At 41.1% G+C, this 18,738-nt stretch overlaps 2 protein-coding genes across 4 annotated transcripts in view; both read left to right on the forward strand.

Annotated features, from left to right (window-relative positions):
- The window catches only part of ATL3 (atlastin GTPase 3), a 46,353-nt gene extending 35,869 nt beyond the window's left edge, over positions 1-10,484 (forward strand). For all 3 annotated transcript variants that reach the window (XM_024749014.1, XM_024749015.1, XM_024749016.1), the window contains 5 exons: positions 6,532-6,659; positions 7,273-7,329; positions 8,558-8,629; positions 9,024-9,455; positions 10,247-10,484. In XM_024749014.1, coding sequence (XP_024604782.1) covers positions 6,532-6,659; positions 7,273-7,329; positions 8,558-8,629; positions 9,024-9,455; positions 10,247-10,333 — 776 coding nt within the window. In that variant the 3' untranslated portion in view covers positions 10,334-10,484. The remainder of the gene's footprint in view (positions 1-6,531; positions 6,660-7,272; positions 7,330-8,557; positions 8,630-9,023; positions 9,456-10,246) is intronic.
- Positions 10,485-17,828: 7,344 nt separating this feature from the next.
- The window catches only part of LOC112401979 (HRAS-like suppressor 3), a 27,702-nt gene continuing 26,792 nt past the window's right edge, over positions 17,829-18,738 (forward strand). The window contains exons 1-2 of the mRNA XM_024748510.1: positions 17,829-17,917; positions 18,364-18,441. Of these exons, the coding sequence (XP_024604278.1) occupies positions 18,427-18,441 (15 nt within the window). The 5' untranslated portion in view covers positions 17,829-17,917; positions 18,364-18,426. The remainder of the gene's footprint in view (positions 17,918-18,363; positions 18,442-18,738) is intronic.

An 18,738-nucleotide genomic window follows, 5' to 3' on the forward strand; every position in this document is an offset into this window, starting at 1 on the left:
ATTTATTCAGAGGTGAACACCTGCCAGACAGTCTTAGTTTTGGTATAATCGGTGCTGAGCTGCTGTTCCTACAATAGTTAGCTAGGAGATGAGCTCATTTTTGAGACTCCTTTTCAACCGACACAGGACGACTGTCTTCACCATAAAGAAATCTGTCTTCCTTTTTACTAGAGAAGAGAGACCTAATACAGTAACTACTGAATTGTTTAGAAATTAAACAGAAGAGATTGTAGGGAGCAGTCTTCTTGGAGGCCATGAGATTCTGAGATTGTCTCAGTCGTGAGACAGTTCTTGCCTGTTCTGAGTCTAAAACTCATATTTTGGTACAGCCTTCATAGAAACATTAATAGCTGAGGGTCTATGAAATCTGGGTAAAAACATGGATAATACAGTCTGTGGTGTTTAGATCCTGCTGCGTCTTTTGTGAAATAATTGCTGAAGCTCTCATTCTTTCAGTGTGGTGAATATTGAAACCATAAAAAAATTTATTTTTCTGAATAGGTAATGCACTCACATGTTTAAAATCCCAGAAAAGATTAAGAAGTAAGTATTTAGTGAAAAGTCTCTCTTCCATTTTTGTAGGCTTCCAGAGTTTCTTTTAGTACATGCAAAGCAAATATAAATATACATGGGATAGCATTTTATGTACCCTATGTGTTTTTCACTCCAAGGTTATAAATAATTTGTCCCACTTTTTTTCTTGAAATTTTTCGGTTCCATTTTTCACATTATAATTTATGATCCAGTTTGGATCCAGCTTATTTTCTGAATGGGCACCTGTTTGTCTCAACACTATTTGTTGAATAGTCCAACTTTCCCCCAGTGGTTGAAATGTCACCTTTATCAAATGTTAAGCCACTAATCAATGTGTAATATAGGGATCAATCCCTTTTTAAAGTTGATATAGGCCATATTTTGGCGCCATCCTGAAAAAACTATAGAATTAAGAGTATTTAGATGGAGATTGGTACCCATTTACTTAGGTAGGACATTGAAAAACTTAAAAAATTTTTTGATGTCAAGAGACCTTATGATTGATTAGTTATTTAAGATGGGGTGGAAATCAGTGATTAGAAGTATATGTTACTATTTAGAGAAAAATCTCGTATAGATTTCAATTTAGGAGCCATAAATAAATTCTAATTATAAAATTTAAAGCATGGGGGAAAAGTAAATTTTATTAGACTTCTGGAATTGGGGGAGGACTCTTTAAAATTAGAAAGAATAAAAGAAATTATCAAGGAAAAGTGCTGTAGTTTGAATACATAATAATTAATCTTATGCATATTTACAAAAAGGCAAACTGGAAAAATATTTTAGTTATCATGGTACACATAAGGATAACATATTTATTTACTTGCTGAAGAGTGACTGTATTCTAAGATAAAGGCCCTAATAAATAATTCACTGAAAAGGAAATCAGCTGATGAACAAATATGAGAGAAAGTTTGGCCTAACTAGTAATAAAAGAAATAAAAGCAAATTAAAATAATGACCTACCATTAAATTTTTAAATATGCTATTAGATATCCAAAAGAAAGCATAAGTATTACATGTAAGAAAGGATACATGTAATGTATATATGTAAGGTATGAAACATAATTTAATGAGCATCATCAACCCACTACCCAGCTTACTATCTAGAACTAGAATTGGCAAACTTTTTCTGTAATGGACTAAATAGTAAATATTTTAGACTTTGTGGGCCTTACAGCTACTCAGCTCTGCTGTTGTAGCAACAAAGCAGCCGTAGACAATTGTATTAATGAATGTACATGGTTGTATTCCAATAAAACTTTCTTTACAAATATAGTTAGCAGGTCGTATTTGGCCCAAGGGCTGTAGCTTTCCAGAACTAGAGAACATTACAAGTACTATTTTCTATACCTGTATGCTTCTTCCCATCTCCCTGCCTCTCTACAGAAATAACCACTATTGTAAATTTTGCTTTTTCTGTCCTTGAATTAAAAAAAAGTTATTACTTGTGTTTGGTTCACTTAACAGTCTATTGCTAAGTTTCTGTAATTTTGAACTTTATAAAAACATATGTGGCCGACTTGAATTTTTACTGAGCATTTTATTTTTAAGTTTATCTGTATTATTGCATGTAGTTGTAATTCATTCAGTTTCATTGTAGTATAATAGTGCCTTCTGTGAATACAACCGTTTATTCTCAATGGTTTTCTCCAGTTTTTTGCTATTATGAACAATGCTGCTATGAACATTCTTGTATGTGTGGATATATGGGAATTTCCCAAGGGTATGTGCTTAAAAGCGGGATTGATGGATATTGGAATATGTAATATAGCTTCACCTTTACTAGATAATGCCAAATTGTTTTCCAAAATTCTGTTCCAGTTTATAGTCCCTTCATCAGTGTATATAAAAATTCCCATTGATCCATATCCTTGTCAACACTTGGTATTATCAGACATCTTAGTTTTGCTAAGTTAGTGATATAAAATATCTCATTGTGATCTTAAAATTGCATTTCCCTGATTACTAATGGGATTGAATATCTTTTCATGTATTTATTTCCATTCATGTTTCCTTTCCTTTGAAATTCCTGTTGTCCAGTTTTAATTGGGTTGTCTTTCTCTGCACTGTAAAGATCCTGTATGTCTACTTTAAGATATGAGCCTTGGGCTTCCCTGGTGGCACAGTGGTTAAGAATCCACCTGCCAGTGCAGGGGACACGGGTTCGAGCCCTGGTCAGGGAAGATCCCACATGCCACGGAGCAACTAAGCCCGTGCGCCACAACTACTGAGCCTGTGAGCCACAACTACTAAAGCCCGCGCCCAGAACCTGTGCTCTGCAACAAGAGAAGCCACTGCAATGAGAAGCCCACATACTGCAACGAAGAGTAACCCCCACTCTCTGAAACTAGAGAAAGCCCGTGCCCAGCAATGAAGACCCAGTGCAGCCTAAAATAAATAAATAAGTACATTTATTTTAAAAATTAAAAAAAGATATGAGCCTTGTTGGTTATGCATTGCAGGTATCTTCTCCCATCCTGTGTCTTGCCTTTTCTTTTTTTAGTAGTAGTGTCTTAGTTTTAATGTGGTCGAATTCATTCACCTTTGATTTTATATAGTGCTTTTTAAGTCTTGTTTTAGAAAATACTTTCCTTTCTCTACACACACACACATGCATACAAACACTCTTAAATTTTGTCTTTCATATTTGTGTTTAGTCGACTGGGAATCAATTTTTGTGTATGTGAGGTGGAGATCCGTTTTCTATTTTTGTACATAGATGCCAATACTTCTGATATCACTGATTGAATACTCTGTTTTCCCGTTATTTGCAATTTCTGTTATGTTTAAAAAAATCCTTTTATAAATGCATGGGTCAGATTCTAGGTTCTTAATTCTGTCCCACTGGTCATTTTGTCTAGCCCTGTGCCATTACTACATTATCATAATTAGTTATTTTATAATAAGAGTTGATATCTGGTATAACGATTCCCTCCCTTTTTTACCTGTAGTCATCTTCAGTAGTGTCTTAATTACTCTTTAGTCTTTGCTCTTCTGTGTAAGTTTTGGAATCAGTTTATCAGGTTTATTGATGTCCCTGTTTGGTTTTTGATTGGAATTGCATTGGATCTATAAATTGATCTGACGGCGATTGGCATGTGTTTATGACAATGGGAAGGTATTCTTATCCTGAACAGAGTAATCTCTCTCCATTTATTTAGGTTTTAAGGTTCACTTTATGAAGAATATAAAAACTTACTTGATTAAGGTCTTATACATGTTTTGTTAGATTTATTTTAGAAGTTTCCTTAGAAGTTAGAAATCTTAAAAATTATTTTTCCTAATCATGCTGGTATGTTGAAATGCATTTGATTTTTCTATATGATAAATTCAGCAATCTTGCTAAACTCTCATTTCTAGTAGTATATTTGTAAATATTACGTATTATCTACGTAATTCATGGAGAATGGAGTTTTTGCTTTTTTCCACATCAGATTTTATATTTTTTATTTTTTTGCGGTACGCGGGCCTCTCACTGTTGTGGCCTCTCCCGTTGCCTTAGCAGACCTTCCTTCTGGAAACATTTTCCTTCTTTCAGAAGGTCTTTGCCGTGTGACAATTTTACTGTTACGTGTGTTTTTCTTTCTATTTAACTTGCTTGTTATATGCTGTGGTTTCTGAAGCTGTGGATTCATGTACTTCATTAGTTCTAGAGAGTTCTCAGCCATCACCCCTTCTCTTATTGCCTCTGATTCACTCCCCTTCATCTCCCAGGACTCCTGTTAGACATATATTAAATAATCTTATTCTGTCTTCCATATCTTAATTTTCTTCTTTATTTCCCATCGTCATCTCTCTGTGCTGCTCCTTGGTACATTATTCAGATCTCTTTTCCTCCAGAGGAGATCTGTGTTTGCTCCTTTGGGGAGCTAAGGGCTTACCCGCCTGGGACCATTCCAGCTCCATTTCATGATCCAACTTAATTTAGGAGTTATTTTTGCCCAGAGTTTGTCACCACGTTGCAGTGAATGGCCTCAAATAAGCCACAGCTTCACATGTACTTAGCTCAGTGCTCTGGTTTCAGCTCACTGCCCACCTGCTCAGCCCCTTGCAGCTCTCTTTTACTTCCAAGTCTACACTGTAATGGAATATATTGTGTGCAGGATCTTGTTAGGAAGAAGGTTCCTTCAGATTCTCTAGTCTTTAGTACTGTCAGAAGCAGAAGCTGCAAGATAGGGACTTCCCTGGTGGCGCAGTGGTTAAGAATCCGCCTGCCAATGCAGGGGACATGGGTTCAAGCCCTGGTCTGGGAAGATCCCACATGCTGCAGAGCAATTAAGCCCGTGCGCCACAACTACTGAGCCGCATGCCACAACTACTGAAGCCCATGTGCCTAGAGACCATGCTCCACAACAAGAGAAGCCACCGCAATGTGCACCGCAACGAAGAATAGCCCCTGCTTGCCTCAACTAGAGAAAGCCCAGGCAGCAATGAAGACCCAGTGCAGACAAAACATAAATAAATACAAAACAAAACAAAACTGCAAGATACTGTTTTTCACCAATCAAGTCAGTAAAAGTTGTAAAAACAATAAAAATCTCAGTGTGTTCAGAGTAGTAAACAAGTCTTCTCCTACATTGGTGACAGGGGTATAAATGGGTACAATCTTCTACAGAAGCAGTTTAGCAATATATAAGAGCCTTAAAAAGGAAGGAGGATATTTTAAATGTTAATTGTGATTGTCTGATGATGGGCTTTATATATGGTTTTTTTTAAGGAGTTTTGAATGTTTTCCAGGAGTCTACATTGTTGTCACATACCTAGTAATTTCTCTTAGTTGACCCTATCATCTAAGGAGGTAAAAGTAACCTGAAGTTTTTTCTATGGAGATTTTTATGGCGATATTTGTAGTTGGAAAAATTTATAAACCACTTTTGTTTTATTCACTATGCTATCCCCAACTCTTACAGCAATGCCTGCCACAAAAGGGTGCCCCCAAACTGTTGAATGAATAAATAAGAATGTTTCAGTTTTGTAAACTTGGGTTATGGGCTGTTGAAAGAGTTCCCATCTTGATGTGGGTTCCCATCTACTTTGTTTTCAGTTGATAGTCTGAATTAGTTGGGAACCTAGGAAGAAGTTAGATCATATAAATCAGATTCCTTGCATTTTCATAGTTGGGCCAGCAAGTTCTCACTTTGAGGAAAGAGCTCTATTTAATGGCTCTCCTGAACCCTCTGTGAGAACTTGGTAGAAGCTGAAAAGAAGCTATCACCTTTCCTGAGATAGTAGCCTTTTCCCTTTGGGGTGGCCCAGAGGGCTTCTCTGAGGAGATAGTAGAAAATAAATATCATGGGGTCCAGGTGCTTTTATTTCCTTTAACATTAGAAAATGAACAAAAATAAAGCACGCCGGGCTTCCCTGGGGGCACAGTGGTTGAGTCTGCCTGCCTATGCAGGGGACAGGGGTTCGTGCCCTGGTCGGGGAAGATCCCACATGCCCCGGAGCGGCTGGGCCCGTGAGCCATGGCCGCTGAGCCTGCGCATCCGGGGCATGTGCTCCACAACGGAAGAGGCCACAACAATGAGAGGCCCGCGTAAAACAAACAACAAAATAAAGCACGTGGATGAATAGTGAAATCTAATGGATTTAAGGGGGAGAGTGAGGGTACAGCAAAGGCCTGGCTTGGGAGAACCTGAGGGGTTGATACTTGATTTTCTGGAAGACCTGTTAATGAAATTCTTTAAAAAGTGAAATTTCTTGAAAGTCTAAGGGAGTAGACTGAATCTCCCAGAATGGAAAGCAGGGTAGGGATGTTCTGCATATTCTGTTCTGGACTAGAGAGGACTTAATACTGCAGAAGGGAAGGAGACAATACAGGTACATGAGAACAGAAACCCGCAAGCAATCTGGTCATTGTCAGAAAGTGTCAGACTCACAGTCTGGGACCCCCGCCCTCGCCCTTTAGCTGGCAAACGTTAGAGCAACTATTCTCCCCTTGGTTGAATAAATCTGTTGGGCTTATTGTTTCCTTTTTCTTGGTCCTGTGAACAGATATTGCCAGTGAATTCAAAGAGCAGTTACAGACACTGATACCATATGTATTAAACCCAGCTAACTTAATGGAAAAGGAGATCAACGGCTCGAAAGTCACCTGTCGGGGGCTATTGGAATATTTTAAGGTAAATGTGGGTTTTAATTATTAAAATGTTTGACCTTTGGTTAAACTGATCTAGGTTATAAACTAACTTGGTTTCAATATTTTAAAGCCTGGGGGAAAATTTCAAGGGGGAGATGGTGAGAGGCGTTTTGAGAGACTCCAGTGTCCTCCCAGGAGTGGGCCACTGGGTGGCAGTATCGGTCTAAGAACCAAATGGATGTTGTTTGCACTCTCTTAGAGGAGTAATTACTGTGGCTAAAGGAAGATTGTTCCTCAAGGAAGATGGTGTGGACAGGAGGTGGTTAGGAAGTTGCTGTGAGTAGGAGGAGACGGCACCTAGATGTGACATGACTACCTCAAGGCGGATGGTCCCTCTGCCCACAGGTAGTGGTGAGGCCAGTGTGCATGGGGAGCCTGGTGGGAGTCCTAGACTTGTGCTGCTTTGAGAATATTTTCAGTTAACTAAAAAATGCTAACATGCACTCAAAGGTGTGCTGTGTTTTTGCTAATTCCTGGGTGTTGATCTAGGTCTTTAGGAAAATGCAATTGTATGGTCACTGTTTGTAAAAATCAAAGTCCAGTTAAATATGACAGAATGGCATTTTTCATAATTGTTTTTATGTTTATATTCTAAGGCATATATTAAAATTTACCAAGGAGAAGATCTGCCTCACCCCAAATCCATGCTTCAGGTAAGCAGTTCTTTGGCATCCTAAATGATATCCTTTGATTACTTGAATTGACCCGTATACAATAAGCAGAGTCCTTTAAGAAGAGAATGCTGTTGGTCCCCCCCTTTTCATTATGCTGAGGTCCATTCATGTTTAGCACATTTTCCAGCAGTGTGACTCCCTTCCGGTTTTCTTGTCTGTATTCATGCTGATGAAGTTAGAACAGAACGGCTTCTGCTGGGCCTGGTCTTCCCCCAAAACATACTGTGGAAAACAGGTTAAACATACCCAGTTCTGTTAGACAAATCATTTTCCTGTTACCTGTTGTCTCTTTTCATAGAACATGTTCAACGTATCTAAATATTTCCTGTTAACTAATCAGGTTTTTAATTTGCAAATAGTTTTATTTCCAACATTTTGATGTTTCCAAGATGTCATCTTGTTAAAACATATAATTTCTGACTTTCATGTGCTGAAGATAAGGCCATTTATTGCCAAATCTTTATTTATTTATTTATTTATTTACTTTTGGCTGCATTGGGTCTTCATTGCTGTGTGCGGGGCTTTCTCTAGTTGCGGTGAGCAGGGGCTACTCTTCGTTGCGGTGCACGGGCTCCTCTTTGCGCTGGCTTCTCTTGTGCAGCACGGGCTCTAGGCGCATGGGCTTCAGTAGTTGTGGTGCATGGGCTTAGTAGTTGTGGCTCATGGGCTGTAGAGTGCAGGCTCAGTAGTTGTGGCACATGGGCTTAGTTGCTCTGTGGCATGTGGGATCTTCCCACACCAGGGATCAAACCCGTGTCCCCTGCATTGGCAGGTGGATTCTTAACCACTGCGCCACCAGGGAAGCCCCAAATGTTTATTTCTTTAGTAGGATAACATTTTCACAAAGGGAGCTAGAGATCGGGATTGATGTTGTAAAGATAAATTTTTCCTCTTCTTTTCTGAGTTACATCTATTTTTTAACACATAAAATCGAAGCAAAGGAAATACTTTCAGAGGTTTAATTTTATGCTAAAGTATGAGAACATTTTTTGTTCTCTCTCTTATTTATGAGAACATTTTTTGGCAGAAAATTTGGCAGAAAAGGTATATTTTAATTCATAAATTGGGCTATATGGAAAGCTGAAAAACAGAAGAATAATAAAGAGGGGGAATGGGGAATAGGGTGAGAGAAAATTTTTACTTGGTTATTTGTGGGAGAACATTAAAAGAGAAAGGATTTATGGTTTGTGCTTTCATTTCTTAAAAGGCCACTGCTGAAGCCAACAATTTAGCAGCTGCAGCCTCTGCCAAGGACATTTACTATAACAACATGGAAGAGGTAGGTGTGCTGGGCAGTTGTCTTATTCTGAAATACCTATAACTGGGCATGTTGCTGACTTCAGAAGTCCAAACTTGATCCCATTTAGTGTATCTTATGATGATGAGGCAACATTCAGGTCTTCTTGCTTATTGAGGCCTTTTAATTATGGCCCTTTCTAATAAGCAAGGCTTTCTTACAGTGTCACAGCTCTCACTAATCAATATCACCCTGGTTACTAAGTGTGCTTTTCTGAGGAATTGAAACCAGACCTCTATTGGTCTTGGTCATCATTTTAAAGTTAATTTCTAATATCTTAAAATATTCTAAGCTTTTCAGTGTTTTCACTTGTTTTATTTGGCATTTGTTTTTGAAGGGTTCTTCATCCTTCACATTGTGTCTTTATTCTTTTTAGGTTTCTGGGGGAGACAAACCTTATTTGTCTCCAGACATTCTAGAGGAGAAGCACTGTGAATTCAAAGAACTTGCTCTGGACCATTTTAAGAAGACAAAAAAGATGGGTGGGAAGGATTTTAGCCTTCGTTACCAGCAGGAGCTGGAGGAGGAGATCAAGGAACTGTATGAGAACTTCTGCAAGCACAATGGTAGCAAGAATGTCTTCAGCACCTTCCGAACCCCTGCAGTGCTCTTCGCAGGCATTGTGGCTTTGTACATAGCTTCAGGCCTCACTGGCGTTATTGGTCTTGAGGTGGTGGCCCAGCTGTTCAACTGTATGGTTGGCCTGCTGTTAATAGCGCTTCTCACCTGGGGGTACATCAGGTACTCTGGTCAGTACCGTGAGCTGGGCGGTGCTATCGACTCTGGTGCAGCATATGTATTGGAGCAGGTAAGTGGTGCCAGCTGAGCGGCTGACGCTTGATAATGGACAGTACTTGTGCTTATTGTAAAGTATCTCCGTTTGGAAGAGTTCAGTAGTGAAGGAAGGCATGAGAAACTTCCCCTGGCCATTTTTTTTTTTCTAACAGGCCTTACGTTTTATTATCCTTCTTTAGGATATTAATGTTTATTTGTAATATTTTGTTTCCACGCTTAAAAACTGCTCTTTAGTGCAAAAAAATTTCCAAGTTACATATGTTGTGTCCTTCATGGGAAACTTTTAACTGCGTGTTCATCAGACTAATTCCTGTGTGAGTCTCTCCCCCATCCAAGGTTAGTTTGCTTCACTGAAAGTCACAAGCTTTGAAAAATATGAACTTAACAAACTGTTCTATTTTGAGACCTACTAATGGATGGCGTGTCTTTAACTTAAATCATTCAGTAAGCCAGTGGCTTTTGACATTGACATGATCTCTAGGTTTATAGATCCTTGAGACTCAGCTTTCTCTTTCTGAGTAGCAGGAACATATCAGTTAAGTTAGAAGCCTGTGGTAAAGCCAGGAGAGCTGCCCACCCCTTACCTTCCATTCCAGTAAGGTAGCAGAGGCTCAGCTGATGGACTCTCTGGGGAGTTAGCAGCTGCCACAGGGCTCCCCGACCCCTGCATTTTCATTCCCTTATTTTCTATAACATAGTAACAATGTAGACAGAGATTTTCGAAAGTTTGTCTCCAATGGCTTACTCTTTTGATGCTGTGCTGTATTTTATTAACTGACATGTTGAATAAATGGACTTTTGCAGGCCACTTCTCACATTGGTAATTCCACTCAGGCTGCTGTGAGGGATGCAGTTGTTGGGAGACCATCCTTGGATAAAAAAGCTCAGTAGCATCTTAACAAGAGGATCCAACAAGACCCCAGCCAGCCCCTTCTGATTTCTGGGCTTCTACCATGGCCCACAGGTCCAGCTCCCAAGGAACGCAGACCTGGGACCATCTGGAAAGAGCTGAAACACGGCACTAATAAATGAATAGACCTTTCCTGTGGTTTCAGATTCTTAAACACACTTCCATTTCTCTTGGAAGCATTTCTTTTCCTTGCTGGTATAGATCCAAGCCTATGTCTGTCTTCTTATTACTCTCTGCTTTGTGCACTTTATGGGGAAAAAGCTAAAAGAAAAAATGGAAATGCGGTTTTGTCCTTTATGTGCCATTTAGTGCCTTTTAAGGTTGAATCCATGCTTTTGAGGACATAATAGGGAAGGGATTGAGGATAACCACATGAAAGATGCTGTTTTGGTGAATTATCAGTTCTTTCGTACCTTACTCTTTTGAAAAGGATTTTTTTTTAAAGTTTACAAAACTTGCAAAAGCTTCAGAACTAAAGACTGACTAAAAATGATGCCATTACACTTTTAAAGTCTTATAATATTAGAGAATTGTTTTTGCCACATAGTATGGAAAAATTATATTGTATTTAACTCTACCATACACTGAAATTTAAGGTCTGTTTCCTGACAGGCTGGCAGTTTTGTTAGAACATACTCTTTTTTTTTTTTTTTTTTGCCTTCGTTCATTCCTATAGCTTCTTTCTAGAAAAGAGACAAATACGGCTTGAGAAACCAGAGCGGCTTGTAATAAAAGGAATGAGCTTTCATACTTTAAGAAAAAAGCTTGAGTTTAAATGAACCATGTGACCTCTGATAAGTCATTTGAACTTGTGCCTTGGTCAGATTCACTGATTGTAGGTTTATATACATATATGTATTATACATAACTCACACACAATTGTCATTTGAGAGTTTTTGTTTTTTAGAGTTCTGTATGAGAACAGAACTTTATCAAGGATTAGAGGAAAGACATTTACCAAACATAACTGCCTTTAACTGGCATCCTATTTCATGTGGTTTAGCAGTAAATCAGGTCTTTATCCACAATGTTTATTTGCATTCTCCTATTCACTGTCTAATATTTTTAATAATGGAGCTAAAACTGTCAGTTTTATTGAATCATCCTTTAACTTTATACATGACTAGTCTGGTAGCTTTAAAATAGCTTTGGCTTAGTAAGGACCAAAGTCCCACCCAAATATGGACATATAATATCTAGAAGTATCTAAGAATTCTTCATTTACCTTGATCATGTGATAAAAAACTTTATCAGTTGCCTTTTCCTTTGGTTTTGTAATGGTGAATTGTTGTGGATTTTAAAACTTCATAAAACTTGCCTGCAGGTATTTATATAAACATTCAGGTATGTGAGCCTTAATTCTTAAGATAATTTAACTTTTGCTGTGGGAGGGAGGGAGGTAGGGAGGTTTAGGCAAATTCTGAGGGTAAATTCTTTTTTTTTTTTTTTTTTTTGGATAAAAATAAAAAATATATGATAATGTATGATTTAATGAAATCTTAGAATTTAGTTACTGTTTAAATCCACCATTTCTGTTTTGATCTTAAAGGAATAACTTTGTTTAATTACCCTGGGGAAACCCTTATTTTTTTGTCTTTATCAGTTAACTTATTCTGCCTCTGGAAATTGTTTATAAAATTTTCTCAGTGAGGATTTTTATGAGTTTCCTTTGGCCTCTTTTTTTTTTTTTTTTTTAACAGAAAATTGATGATTTTATATCAGCTTTTCCAATAAAAGGTACATTCTCATTGCTGGCTATAAATAGTCTTGGGGAGGTTTATAACCAGGTTGAAAAGAATGTCTTTTACCCCTTACCTTCCCTCGCCGTTAGTTTGTGGGTCAGGGACATTACTTAGGACTAAGTTTTTGCTTGGTGTTTGTTGCTCTGCCACTCCCGCCTTTCCATGCAAGCATTTTTAATTTGCACATTCCTAACAGTATATGGGGCACATTCCTATTAACATATAAAATGTTTTCATAATTTTCTATGAAAATACTTCATTTTAGGAGAGGTTAAATATTGTTAAGTTTTTTGTTTTCCTAATACTTCCAGTTCGCTTCTAAGTAAAAATAATAGAATCAAAATTTTGATTGTTTCACTGAGGTGTGTAGACAAAATGAGGGAAAACTATCATGTATGGTGATAAAACATCCTTAGAGCCATAACCTTATTTTAGCAGTATACCAAGAGATCTGTTTTCCCACAGAGGTTTATATAGTAACAGCTACTTCATACTTGGTAGAGTTGCCTGTGAGTATTGTTTTTGTTTTACCTGGTTTTTCTTTTTTTTCTCTTTCATGAAGTAAAATGCTTTATGCGAACAAACAGACAAACTGCCTTGTACTGGCAGTGCGTTTCTTTAACAGGTCATACCCAGCGTTCCACCTGGCTTATGAAAATGGTGTCTTGGATAGGGTGAGTTTGGATGAGTATGTATGTATGTATGTATGAGTTACAGAGAAATTAAGTAGTTGATTTAAGTCCAGGCAAAAGCGATTAAAAAACAGTTTTATTTTTCCCTAGAGTATTTTTTTTAAATAATGTAAACTTACATGGACATCTGCATAGAACTATTGAAATGTAATTTAGGATTATTTAGGATGGCTGCCATCTAAGGTCGCAAACATGGGCTGCATCATTCTGGCTTACCTTTAGATCCAACAAAATTTTAGTCAAGAATAAGGGCATGATGAAGACGAGCTTCAGTTCCTAAAACACAAACTATTTGTGTAGGTGGTGTTTTAAAATGACATTCAAAAGCCCATTTGTAAGAGACCATTTTGCATTTGAATCGTTTTCCTTCTGTTAAGTCCTATTGTAGCTATGTTTTGGATAGTGGTTCTCCTCTACCTTGAAGTGCATAAAACTTACCCCTGGGAGGCATATTTAAAGAAATTCAAATTCCCATCTTTATACCCAGGGATTGCCTCAGTGTGTCTGGGTCTGGGTTGTGGCCCTGGAATCACCACTTTTAAAAACCGCATCACAGGTGGTTCAGAGACCACAGCGAGAGAGACTGCTCGGAGGGTTGGGAAAGTGCAATTCAATATTGTCTGGAGGCAAGTGGATGGCTTTTGCCTGAGGTTCAGAATAGGTGGTCTACTGCCAGATACAATCACTGAGAGTTTACAGTGTTCAGAGTAATAAGGATGCCATTAGTCTAGAGGATTATCTAAGCTCTGTGAAAATGTTTTTCTAAATTAGGAAGTCCTAGTGCCTTCTCTGAGAGATGAATGTACAAGTATCCTATTTACTACCGGGTGTAATTAGGATTTAAAAAAAAAAAAAACTATTTTGAAAGTTGTGTTTCTTTAAAAAAAACAAAATTCAGCACTGTGACTTTGAACCTCTAAATCTTTTATGCACAGAAAACCTTAAGCCTAAGTAAAAATGAACAAAAAGGAAGGAGAAGATCATAACTGTGAAAATTAGCCACAAAATAGCCCTTACCAGGGACTTTCAAGATAGATGTAAGGGCAGAAAGATTTTAGAAGAAATTTTTCTTCCTGGGAAAGGCATTTCAGGTGCCAGAACTAAGATTTAAATGTAGTGTTTCATGACCAAGGGAAGGCGGCATTTGATTCCCAAAGTTTCCAATTTCAATGAATAAATGCTATCATGGACTTAAGCCTTAAAGGAGTTAATATTAATTTTGAGCATATATAGAATTTCCTCTCTGACTTCTTTTTCTTCAACAACAACAACAAAAAAGATGTTCAAAGCACTTTCTTTCTCCTAGACCCTTTTTGAATGGCTTTAAAATTTAATATACTTTTTAAAAAGTGCAATGGATTAGATTATGCTATTAGTATATTAAAAGCTTGTTTCTGTTTCTTAGTTTTAAGGTCATTTAATGCAATAAAGATCACAGCACCATGTTACTTGTGTTTCTTCTTTCTCTGTTCTTTAACATGGGAGGATCTGTGAAGTACATTTGGGCTTGGCAAAGCAAATAGGATCTCTAAGGGGATGAAAACTTGGGTCAAAGGCGCAGTGGTCATGCGGTTTGAGTTGAGTCAGCTTTCTCTGTCCTGCAAAACAATACTGAACTAGTATCTTACTAGCATAATGCTGGAGCAAGCTGTGCTGTTGGAGGTATTGGTAAAATGGAGCTAACTGGTTAATGGTTCCTTGTTGGGAGTGGGGTGAGGTAAAGAAAGCTCTACTGAAAGCTTTCCCTTTCACTGACGACCTTGGAGGCAGTGGGGAAGTTGGTTTGAACTTCTCAAATATTGACTAATCACTTTACATACCCAATTTAGCCCTACAATAAAAAGATTTATTTCCTAGTTTGAAACACACTGGGTGGGGTCAGTAGCCTCCATCCCTCCATCCATCCATCCATCCATCCCTGATCGTACCATGCTGGGTGTTGCACTGAGTTCGTCGCTGTTTAGTAGGGAAGGGGCAAACTCACAAGTAGATGAGATACAAAGAGTATGGGGAGTGATGATTCCTCCATCAGCGTAGGCTCGGGGGAAGGAAGGACCAGGGTGGGAAAAGTGGTCATGTGGGGTGGGGGGAGAGACGTCAAGCAAACTGTGGCTTGTCTTTGGTGCATTGGCATCGTTGCCTTTGATGACCATAAACAGTTTGCCAAAGATAAGTCCAACTCTAACTAGCTTAATAACTAAAAAAATAGAATTGTAACTAGGAAAAAGTTTCTTATAATTGGCTGTCTAGAAGTTAAGCTAGCATGAGGCCCTGGAAGAACTCAAATGTCAACAGGACTATTATCTCCTGTATGCAGTGGCTACATTATTTGCTCTTGCAGATAGATCTCCATGCTGCCGGGGAGGGCAGGAACACATGGCTCCAGGCTTATATCATCTTTTAAGTCCCCAGAGGAAAGAGGCTTTTTGACCCACTGCCTATTCAAAAATGTGTATTTATGTATATATATATATACACATACATCCCTCCATCCTAGAGGAAGATTCTGACTGGTCTCTGGCTTGGGTCATATGCTCCTTCCAGGGCCACTGCCTAACCTGAGGGCTGGGGCATGATAACCAGCCATATGTAGGTCACATGTGTCCCTACTCAGGGTGATGGGGGTACTGTGATTGGCGGCTCCACCAGAACTACATGGAGTCACCAGATGAGAGACTGCTGGACAAAAACGAATGTCCACTGCAGTTTTCAGTTCCCCAGACTGGCCATTTAACAAGCTAGTGGAATGAGAGCCTGCCACATCTCGGGAATGTGCTTTTAAGGGGAAATAGATGTGGTGATGCGCATTTATGCAGTGGAAGCTCTTCAGGGCCTCTCGAGGGGTTTATTCTCACCTCTTCAGTAGGGTTTGAGGGGTTGCAGAGATAGGCAATTCACAAGGAAGTTATACTTCGCTTTCCTTTCACAAAAGCCTGATTTTTCCAGCCAGGACCAACTGTCAAAATTGGTATATTCACAAAGCCTGCCCAGAGTGGCCTGGATACATGTGAAAAGCCTGCATTCGCTTGGCCGATGGAGCACCTTTCCCCTGAGGGGTGCTCCAGGTTTGAGTTGCTGTTAAGCGTCAGAGCCCTCATGTTATCATGAAATGCTCCTGCTATGGATTCTGCTCCCTTAGATGCGGTTTGCTGCCCACTCTTCCTACCCCCTCCCTTTCCTCTTGGCCTGGGCTTGATACTCGTACCCGCCCCCCACCTGCTCAGAATCCCCACAGGGTCTCTTAGGCCTGCTCGGCATTTAGCCTTGTGCAGTTTCCTCCCACGTGCTCAGTTACTTCTTCCTCAGAGGCAGCACGACAATGGATCTCATGGAGGAGGAGAACCATCAGAAGGCAGAGAATGGAGAGATTGCAAATAATTAAAAATTAATATTTTCCACCTGTCACAAGAAGAATAACGGGGCTCCACAGCTGGTTGCAGAAAAGACTGGAGGCTTCGTAGGCAGATAGCAGTTTGATCCTGGCTGTTTTGATCTTGGCTCTCCACCCAAATCGTTGTTTTGGACTTGGAATGGGGCTTAAGGGCAGACTATCTTGCTGGGGATGGTGGTGGCATCACATGGTATCTTCTCTTGGGGGTTTTCTTACAGAGCTCCACTTTTGAGAGCTGTGTGAAAGGTCAAAATCACTTCCTTGACATCCCCGCCCCTCAGTGTTGTTTTTATTTTGTTTTCCCTGGCAGAGCAACAGGAAAAAAAAGGGAGGGAGGGAGGAAGGAAGGAAGGAAGAATAAGAAAGTAAAGGAAGTGACATCTGGGCAATACTGAAAGCAGAGAGTAAGAAGAGGCAGAATCAGTGTGGTTTCCTCAAAGCCGAACCTTTCCATCCTGGGTTTGACTGCCTTACAGGTAGTCTCTTGCTCCATACACATAACAACTTGTTGAGTGAGTAGTAATACACATGAAGCTCTGGTGTTTATTTACAGCGCCTCTTGCCGGGAAGCTGGTGAGTAACGTGATGTTGATGAGCACGTTCCTTCTTGCTGTTAACAACAGCCAACGGTCCCGAGTAAGAACTTGCCCCGTGCCAGACATCGGGCTCCCACTTTATAAGCCTCATTTCATCTGCTGCTTTCCCTTTGGGGAATGTATTTTTTTATATTATCTTATATATTGTACAATATCATCACCACTCCACTGGCAGATGAACAAACAGGCTGAGAGAGGGAAGGGTGCCCTGGACCCCGTAGGTAGCCAGGGACAGGATTTGGCCCACGCGTCCTGATTCCAAGCTCAGTGCTGGTGGGACGGAGCAGGAAAATAGAGATGAAGAGGAGCTGCTTCTACCCTTTAGGGGTCACAGACCACTGCACAGGAAGGGCCTGTCTTTGGTCACTCGTTCACTCATTGATCCATTGATCCCTTCATTCATTCATGGAATACCTACTGTGTACCAGGTGGGTGACAGGTTTGGGGGCTATCTAATGGCTTAAGACCCAATAGTTAAAAGTACTTTCTCTCTGGTATGCCCTTGCCTTTAAATGGCTTTAAAGCTTAATATACAGTAGTCCCCCCTTTTCCTAGGGGCATACGTTCCAAGGCCCCCAGCAGATGTCTGAAACCGTAGGAAGTACGCAACCGTTAAGATAGTCCCCGCTTATCCACAGTGTTGTCTCCTTGTTTGTTACTCAGCGGACTGCAGAAAAAGAAACCGCGGGTAACGGGGGCCTATTGTAGTTTTAAACTACAGTATAAGCCCACTGGAGTGGAGGAAATGAGCAGATTGATGACACTCCAGTGTGATGTGTATGTATACAAGATCTTAAGTTGAGCGGGCCGCAGCGCGTGCGTAGCCGAGGTGAGGAGGCGGTGGCCCTGCGCTGGGTTCTGGAGGCGCCTCCGTGCAGGGGAGGGTGGGCTGAGAGGCTTCGGGGTGAGCGGGGAGCGTCCTGGTATGTCTGGTATGTCTGCCCCAGAGGCTGGAGCAGGCTGTTACTGTCGCCGGGGCAGGGAGCTCTGCGAGGCTCTAATTAGTCTCACGGGGAGGGGCCAGTTGACCTCACGCTGGTCTGGACTCTGCGGCCATTTAGCCGGTTCCCTTTTCAGTGGAGGCCGCGCTGCATTCCAAGTCCTCGAGGTGGGGGGAGCGGTACTTCCCGGAACTGGAGGAAGGGTGAGACGCTTGCGGGGGGCTCTCAGGTGTTACAGGCTGTGTGGGGGATGGAGAGCTTGGGTGAGGCGGGAGTAAACAAGTTAGGGAGCCGCTGAGGGCAGCGGCCGGGGACGGAGGGCCCGGCGCGAGGGCGGCCCCGCTGACTCTCTGGGGGCGCAGCGCGCCCTGGTAGGTGACACGACTCGCGCTCCCCGCCGCTGCGCCGCCCGGCTCTCCGGTATCAGGTGTACCTCCCTGGCCCCTGCAAGGGATTCATCCGTTCACGGCCAAGTGCAGGGGCAGGGAGGGGGCCGGCGAGGAATTCGCAGGGAGTGAGCCCGTTGTTCTCGGAGGGGTTAGAGACCAACCGGGCACGGTCTCCCCCGCCAGAAGCCACAGTCCCCTGGGGTCTTGGGGACTCTGCTTCCTGCTACTGACAATGAATCCCTGCTCCCCCGCTGCCTCAGGCGTTTACTCAGCTGATAAAGCCAACTCCAGCGTGAAATTGAGGGCCTCCATTACCGAAGGAGATGCGCGCGCCCGTGGTAAGTTGAGTGCGGGGCGAGTGGGCTGGGAGTGGGGGCCGTGTTTCGGTGGGTCTGAGTCATCACCTACGAGAGAGAGGGTCCTTGAGGATGTGGCCTCCAGATGTGGATGCCCCACTGGCCGGTGGGCATCAGGTGTGAGATGCGCGTCGGTGGGTATCCGTTGGAGTTGTCTCAATGTGAGTACCTGCGTGGGCGGGTGGGGAGGCCGCCCTGCCTGAAACAGGCCCCCAGAAGCGGGGAGGCAGCAAGGAGAGATTTGCCCCGCCAAGGTCCTGTGCTGCCTTCCCGAGTCAG

The sequence above is a fragment of the Neophocaena asiaeorientalis genome, unplaced genomic scaffold, assembly GCF_003031525.2.
Source record: "Neophocaena asiaeorientalis asiaeorientalis breed wild unplaced genomic scaffold, Neophocaena_asiaeorientalis_V1.1 scaffold43, whole genome shotgun sequence".
NCBI lineage: Eukaryota > Metazoa > Chordata > Mammalia > Artiodactyla > Phocoenidae > Neophocaena > Neophocaena asiaeorientalis.